Consider the following 8,486-nt stretch of genomic DNA (forward strand, 5'->3'; position numbering starts at 1 on the left):
GGATTTGGCTCCAAATCCTTCACTTTTAAATCTAAATAGGGGAATAATCTGAGCAGATGAAACTTTAGGCTTATGATTGATTCTGATTTATTTTTTTTTAATTTTTTAACATATATTTATTTTTGAGAAGAGAGAGACAGAGCATGAGTGGGGGAGGAGGGAGAAAGAGGGAGACACAGAATCTGAAACAGGCTCCGGGCTCTGAGCTGTCAGCACAGAGCCCGACGTGGGGCTCGAACTCACAGACTGTGAGATCATGACCTGAGCTGAAGTTGGATGCTTAACCGACTAAGCCACCCAGGTGCCCCTGATTGATTCTTATTTAAAAAAAAAATATATAAAAAACATAAATAGGTTCCCTTCTAAGTAATATAGTTCAATTTTCAAAAGAAGGGAAGAAAGAAAGGAAAAAGGTATCTCTGCAGAGATAAAGAGAAAATAATTGGTTTAATATTATTAAAATCTCTTAGGTACCTAAGGAGGAAAGTGTTAGCTAATACTCAGCAGATTAATGCATCAGAGTAATCTTACACCAAGGAAGCAAGTACTTCTTAATATTTTTAGATATGAACCTAAATCTATGTACTTAAATTTTATTTTTAATTTTTTAATGTTATTTCTATTTATTTTTGAGACAGAGAGAGACAGAGCGTGAGCAGGGGAGGGGCAGAAAGAGAGAGGGAGACACAGACTCTGAAGCAGGCTCCAGGCTCTGAGCTGTCAGCACAGAGCCAGAGACGGGGTTTGAACCCACGAACTGCAAAATCATGACCTGAGCCGAAGTCAGATGCTTAACGAACTAAGCCACCCAGGTGCCCCTGTACTTAAAATTTTTATTTCAGACTTGTGTTTATATATTTCTCTCCTTGTTATTGTTCCATTCAGTTAAGTAGTCAGTGTAGAAAGCAAAAAGACACACTTTAGTTTCCAACCGCTTAAAAGTGGGGAAATAAATAGTTCCTGGACAGAGCAAAGCACCTTGGCATGTGCCAATTTCACAAGATCCGTATGACCCAGTTTTAGAATGAAACGAGAGTTAGCTACTGAGTCGGCAGAGGTCATGTTGTGTCTCACGGATCATCTTTGGGCACACATCGCTCAGCGGCTAGACAAGCTTCCCTTCAATGTCTTGATGCTACATAATCACCTTTGCTCAGCACTGACTCCGTTTGGGGGAAGCAGGGACCTCTGCAGGTGCAGGACATGTTCTGCCCTGCCAGGCATGCTGGGAGGACTGATGTGAACTTATATGGAGTTAACGGAACAGAGACATATGCCTAACACACCTGAGTCGTTGGTTGGAGAGTCATGTTTAATATGAGGAGTGGGAAGGTCCATTTGAAGACTCTATTCATCAAGGCTCTGAGTATCTGTACCTCAGATTATGGCAACTTGTAGGAATATGAGCCAAAATAGTTGGAACCAATGGCTGTGGACAATGGGCTTGAAAATATCTGGTACATACTCAGAAATCACAGCTGGTTCTAGAACTGGGTATTTGGACTATAATGATGAGACTTGTGAAGAACTTCAGATTGTCTTAAAATCCATGACCCAGTGGAAGGGGGTCAAAGGAAGGAAAATGAAGGACGGAAGCTGATGAAAATACACTTCCTGATTACTGGGTTTTACACAGAAAGGAACAAGTTAGGAAAGTTTGTGCTTTAGATTGTATGCTTTACATAGGCCTCTCTATCTTGGAGCACTAACATAAAATAACTAAACCCCTTCCTAGGGAGGATGGCAATTTTAGAGCCATCAGCTAGGGTCCTCACATTGAGAATTGACAGACCTACCACAGGTATTAAAAATACCATCTCGGGGGGCCTGGGTGGCTCAGTCGGCTAGGAGTCTGACTTTGACTCAGGTCATGATCTCACAGCTTGTGAGCTTGAGCCCCGCATCGGGCTCTGTGCTGACAGCGTGGAGCCTGGAGCCTGCTTCGGATTCTGTCTCTCTCTTTCTCTCTGCCCCTCCCCTAATCACACTCTGTCTCTCTCTGTCTCAAGAGCAAATAAACATTAAAAAAAAATTAAAAAAAAGAGAGCTATCAAGCTATGAAAAGACATGGAAGAGCCTTTAATGCACAGTTTTGAGTGAAAGAAGCCATCCAGAGAAGGTTACATCTGTATATGATTCCAACTGTATGACATTCTGTAAAAGGCAAAGTATAGAAATTAGAAATAGCATAAAGATTAGTGTAGCCAGGAGTGTAGGAAGAGAGAGGGAGAGTTGAATGGGCGGAGCACAGGGAATTGTAGAGTAGTGAAAGTGATCTGTATGATACTGTGATGGTGGGTACATGACATTATGTACAGGTGTCCCCCACTTTTTGAAAGTTCACGTTATGCTCCTTAGCTCTTCGGAAAGACCTACATCAGTACCTGTTGTCACTACTTGAAAGAACTCTGAAGAGTATTTTCACTTTTGCAAAATAAGCGAAAAGCAAAACAAGCATTCAGTGTGTGTTTTGCATTGAGCCATAACAGAGGGAGCGAGAGGAGGCCAGCCTTCCTGGGACCCACACTCAACATCACAGCATCAACCCCCCAGAGTTTTGAAACGTGTCTCTGAGCATCTGTGCTTTATCCGGATTAATTTTGTGCATCTGTTAGCAAGACATATCTAAAGGCGCCAGAAAACCTTAACAGAGGTTATTTTGGGGGACTGGAAATGCTAAAACAATTTTTTAATATGAATTAATAGTAATTGCTTCTTTGTTTTATGCCATTTCACCTCAGGAATCGTTCCATAGGAAAGTTCTACTCTTGGATAGATCTGTACTTATCAGAACCATAGAACTGTAACAGAGAAAGTGAATCTTGATGTAAACTGTGGGCTTTGGTTAATAGTAATGCATCAACATTGGCTCAATTGTTTAAAAATCAGACATGCAATCATTAAGTTTTTATATAAAATGGGAGTAGTAAAAAGGACACACTAGTAGCTTCAAAAGGGAAACGAATAAGTTAGTAAACAAACAGCTGATACCTGTAGGATTGGAAAACAGAATGGCCTTGCTGATTTCCACAGTAACACAGGATCTAGAAGATAGCATAAAATCCCTGTGAAATGTTGAGGAAAGCTACTGGGATCCTGACCATAACAGTAGACACTTGTATCTCAGTATGTTTACACGTTCCTTGCCCTCCCTCAATCGATAAAGAGCAGAAGAGCCAACCCATATTTTCATGTATAGGGAGAAAAACAATCTCCTACTTTCTGAGCCAGCCCCCAAGCCACACCCGAAAGACTGTCTAGGGAGAGAGGGTTGGGGGACAGTAGCCTACTGTTAGCGAAAACACTGGAAATACCACAAACCCCGACACAAATGCCAAAAAAGAGAGTCCACCCTGTAATGGAAAGTAGTGAGAACAGATCTGAGGCCTTTTGAGTCAGACATTCCTCAAATGGGGAATTAATAGGAGTAGTTGAAAGTGCATGGACATAGGCTTGAAAGTACTCTTGAGCAAGTGTTAATTTTGTGGGAGGAAAAACCATGACAGAAATGGTTGTCAGTTAAAACTGACGAAAAACTAGTAACCACCTTACTCTGAAAGAACCCCCTCACTCTTCCTTATACAACTGTTATCAATATTCCTGGAAAACAGGAAGCATTTCCAGTGAAGAGCTTCTGTCGAAAATAGAAAATAAAAATAAAAATAAAAATGTTTCTGGTGATAAATGCTCTGTCTCCCCTGCAAGAACACCCACACAACACACACAGACACACTCACACACCGGTGTGTCCTAGAGAAACTACATTATATTGCTTCGATCTGAATTGATTCTCTCTATGAATAACTGGTAGATATGGGAATAAAATAAGAAAATAAAGACAGTAGAGAAATAGACAAGAAATAGATCATATGATATAAGAATCGTTTAAAGTTGGGGTGCCTGGGTGGCTGAGTTGGTTAAGCTGCCGACTCTTGATTCCATCTCAGGTCGTGATCTTGCGGTTAGTGGGTTCAAGCCCCACATCAGGCTCCATGCTGATAGCACAGAGTCTGCTTGGGATTCTCTCCCTCTCTCCCTCTTTCTCTGGCCCTCCCCCGTTCATGCTTGCTCTCTCTCAAAAATAAATAAACTTAAAAAAAAATTAAATTTAACAAATTGTTTGCAGTCAGGACCAAAAGAAAATTATGAAATCATTTCAAAATGTTTGCTATGTTATAACTGTTATCTCTTCTGTGACAAACCATCCCCAAACTTAGTGTCTCCAAACAACAATGACTTATTGTTTCTCACAATTCTGTAGGTCAACAATCCACGTAAGGCTTGACCGTATGGTTCTGTTTCCATAAGGAGTGGGCTGTGGTACCTCAATAGCAGCATTCAACTAAGAATTCAGCTTCAGCTGAGTTGAAAAGTCCACGGACTTCAGTCCCATGCCTGGTACATTTGGGCTCATCTCCACAGTCACCCTCTCACCATGGGGGTAGCTTCTTCATACTATTAGTATGATTTCAGTGGAGTTCTATTCCCAATATGGGTGCCTGGCTTTGAATAAAAAACAAGGTAGAAGTTGCCAGACTTCATATTACATTGGCTCAGACAGCCGAGAACATCACCATCATTCCTGCTACATTATGTGGTCACAAGTACTGTCATCCCAGGTTCAAGGGGAGTAAGATTGGGCTCCACCACAGAAGATAGCAGCAGCACACACAGAGAGATAGAGAAGGGCATGATTGTAGTCAGCTTCTCAGATTACCTTCCACAGTGTGCAGAAGGGAAAAGTGAACCTATTGTAATAGGAATGGAGAAAGAATAATAACCAAGAGAGACAAAATTCGTGTGAGGGTCCGTGATAGATACAGAGAAGACAAAAAAGGTTTACTACATATATGAAAGGATTCTCCAAATTTTTTTTTACAAAGGAAAATCAAACAATAAAAGAAATGTGAAATTAAGATTATGATTATAATTAGAACCTTAGCCCAACCCCCCAGACAATCCCAATGCATTTAGAGAAAAGTTACCAGGATAGAGAAAGTTTAAAAAGAAAAAGGAAAAGGAAAAGAGAGGCACCTGGGTGGCTCAGTCAGTTAAGCCTTCGACTCGAGATCAGGTCATGATCCCAGGTTGTAAGATCAAGACTCATGTCAGGCTCCACGCTGAGCACTGAGCACTGAAGAGGGATTCTTTCTCTCCCTCTTCCTATGTCCCTCGTCCACTCTCTTTGTCTCTGAAAAGAGGAGGAGGAGGAGGAGGAGGAGGAGGAGGAGGAGGAGGAGGAGGAAAGGGAGAAAGAATTGAAGAAGAGCAGCTCAGGCTGAGAAAATAAAAATCCACATCAAAATCCAAATAAAACTCTCTATGGTAGCTAATGGCATTTCTGGACCCTTCTGATGCGAATTCTACCACGTGACCAATGGAAGAGAGAGAAAACCAAGGAGCCTTAAAATTTCAAGGTAAGTAAGGTAACAGAGTCTAGTCTTAGGTACCCTCTCAAAAGCATACAATCCTTCCACATGTGGCATTCACAGTCTACATTTGCAGATGCCTCCATGGGAACAAGACAGTATTGCACTAGCAGGAATCTCTGCCACGCAAAGGAGATCTGGGTACTCAATGCAAGTGTGTGCTAACTTGGATGTCCCAGAGTGCTGGACCAAGGAAACCCTGCACATGCTGTAGAGGGAGAGACAGTGGGCGTGTTTCTCCCAGGAGCCGACTCTGGGCCATCTCCTTCCACCAGTGTGTAAAGTTCAGTCCTCTGAGGACTGAAGGTCTAGGGCCTGAGAGATGCCTAGAGGAGGTATAAATAGCTCCACATTTGCTATTTGTCTTCTGAACATCATCTTGCTTTTATTTTTTCCTCTCAACCAGTTAAATACCTTCAGGATCCAAGAAAGTATAGGTAAGTAAGCTGAGTTTTGCTCAGCAAAGACATGTAGAAAAAGGCACCTGGAAACACAGGAAAAAGAAAGAAAGAAAGAAAATCTTAGGGAACTCCAGAGGTAGCTCCGTCTTCCTAGCACCTGATCATCTTGTATTTCTCTCAGCCTTGCCCTATGAGGCATTGGATATGGCTGTAATGGGACTCGTGGACAATTGTAGTATCTCTTTGTGCTCTTTTCCTAAATGGGCCATCTGCAGCGGGCACAAATGGGCATTTTTCCTTTTAGAATATGTTACGCAATGGTTCTTTTTCTTTGAAATGTGGCCCTGAATGCTGTGCATAGATGCAATGAATTTGGAATCAAGTTCCAGTAGTAAAAGCAAGGCTTCGTAACTAAACAAGTCTAGTAGTTAAAGACAACGCATATATATATGTATGTATGTAAATACCTGCACGCATTTCCCCCTAAAATTTGCTGACTATTCATTATACATCAGGTGCTGGGCTAAACACAGATTAAAAAACTGAACCTCAGAGATTTCAACTCCCTTCCCTATATAACAAAGATGTTACACTGAACATGAGGCTAGAATAGAACCCCATTTCTTTTTGTTAATGTTTGTTTGTATTTGAGAGACAGACAGAGTGAAAGCAGGGGAGGGGCAGAGAGAGAGGGAGATACAGAATCCAAAGTAGGCTCCAGGCTCTGAGCCTGAGCTGTCAGCACAGAGTCTGACCCAGGGTTCCAAGGGCTCCAAGTTACAGACCGTGAGATCATGACTTGAGCTGAGGTCCGACGCTTAACCAACTGAGCCACTCAAGTGCTCCTAAAACTCCATTTCTAAGCCAAGTTCACCATGCTCAACCGTCTGCACCTTGTAAGACAGAAATGATAGATTCGGGGTGAAAATTACCAATTCACATTTGTGTCTAGCATACGAAAGTAAGTCTTGGCCTTTATGGATACTCTAAATTAGCTCAATCTCTGTCTAGCGGATCCGAAGCTTAAAGTCCAAAAATTTGAACTTGTTCAGTGTAATAATTATTTTAATCTTAATGATGGTAATTTTGTAAATTCCCTAATCTCATCTGTTGCTGAGCTAAAAATGTATCTGACTTATGTGGCAACCACCCTAACATACTGACCCACGTTTGTAATTGATGTTTACTTTTAGGTGTTTTACAACTGGAAACCAAGCTTCCCATGAAGTAGTTTTTAGTGGTAATACAGTCAGAATAGGATGTTGCCATCACTTAAATATAATTCTATGGGCCCCAGACGTACACAATCCCTATTAACCACACTGTCTCTATGCATATATTCACGATTCAGTCAGAATCTGCCATAAGTAATATTATAAAAAATGCTTCCCGGAGGTCCAGAGTTATAAGTTGGGGAGCTGCAGTGATAATGCTATATCACAACAAAAAGGAATATAATAAAATAGATCACTCACTGGTGTCCCAAAAGATCACTGGGAAAGTTAGAAGAAAATCTGTAAAATTTGTCTTATGTCCCTTCTACCTCTGTTTCTGTTTCCTCCATCATTTAGACTCTCTACTCCCCATCTCGGATATCCTAATGAAGCCCCACTCACTAAACATCCCCTCCCCATAACTGCACTTCACTCACAGAAGCTGAAAGTCTGTAGGATATTTTTGCATCTGTTGGAATAACAACAGTATCCATGTTGAGGATCATTGTAAAGGTCTTTTCAACAGGCTACTGTGAAGATTTAATAAGATGATATTTATAAAGTGCTATGGCACATATTAAGCACTTATTAATGTGAAGCATTTTTTTTCCCAAGTTACGACTTAATTCTTCCGTGGAAGGAGTCAGAGTGCAATATTAGGTGCATTAATACATCTCACTATCTTTTCACAGAGAAGAAAATATTGCGAAACAATCTAATGAGACATCATTCACCTAAAGTGGTGCTGCCTCTCATCCTCAGTCAGCCCTGTGGTCTTTAATCCAGATACTAGGTCTGGAATATACTGCCCCAGACGGCCCCTTTCTCTTACAATCACACCCATCCCCAGGACATGTGGTATGTCCTGACTGGAATCCCAGGACTGGAAGATTCTCATACCTGGATCTCCATCCCTATCTGTTCTATGTACATTTTGGCTATCATAGGCAACATCTTCTTGATCTTCCTGATTGTAACTGAGCGCCGTCTCCATGAGCCTATGTATGTCTTCCTTTCCATGCTGGCCTTATCAGATGTCCTGCTCTCCACAGCCACAGCCCCCAAGATGCTGGCCATCTTCTGGTTCCATTCCACGGATATATCCTTTGGGAGTTGTGTATCTCAGATGTTCTTCATCCATTTCCTCTTTGCGGTAGAATCTGCTATTCTCCTGGCCATGGCATTTGACCGCTATGTGGTCATCTGTCACCCACTGAGATATACCACAATCTTAACCTCCTCAGCCACTGGGAAAATTGGCATCGCAGCTGTTGTCAGGAGCTTTATCATCTGCTTTCCATTCATCTTCCTGGTACACCGACTTACGTATTGTGGGAGAAACATCATTCCCCATTCCTACTGTGAGCACATGGGCATTGCCACATTGGCATGTGACAATATCAGTGTCAACATCATTTATGGCCTGACTGTGGCCCTACTGT

The 8,486-nt window shown here is 41.7% G+C and overlaps 1 protein-coding gene across 1 annotated transcript in view; it reads left to right on the top strand.

Moving 5' to 3' along the window:
• Positions 1 to 7,782: 7,782 nt before the first annotated feature.
• The window catches only part of LOC125929257 (olfactory receptor 52Z1P-like), an 8,737-nt gene continuing 8,033 nt past the window's right edge, over positions 7,783 to 8,486 (top strand). Inside the window, exon 1 of the mRNA XM_049640279.1 lies at positions 7,783 to 8,484. Coding sequence (XP_049496236.1) covers positions 7,898 to 8,484 — 587 coding nt within the window. The 5' untranslated portion in view covers positions 7,783 to 7,897. The remainder of the gene's footprint in view (positions 8,485 to 8,486) is intronic.

The sequence above is a fragment of the Panthera uncia genome, chromosome D1 (assembly GCF_023721935.1).
Source record: "Panthera uncia isolate 11264 chromosome D1, Puncia_PCG_1.0, whole genome shotgun sequence".
Classification (NCBI taxonomy): domain Eukaryota; kingdom Metazoa; phylum Chordata; class Mammalia; order Carnivora; family Felidae; genus Panthera; species Panthera uncia.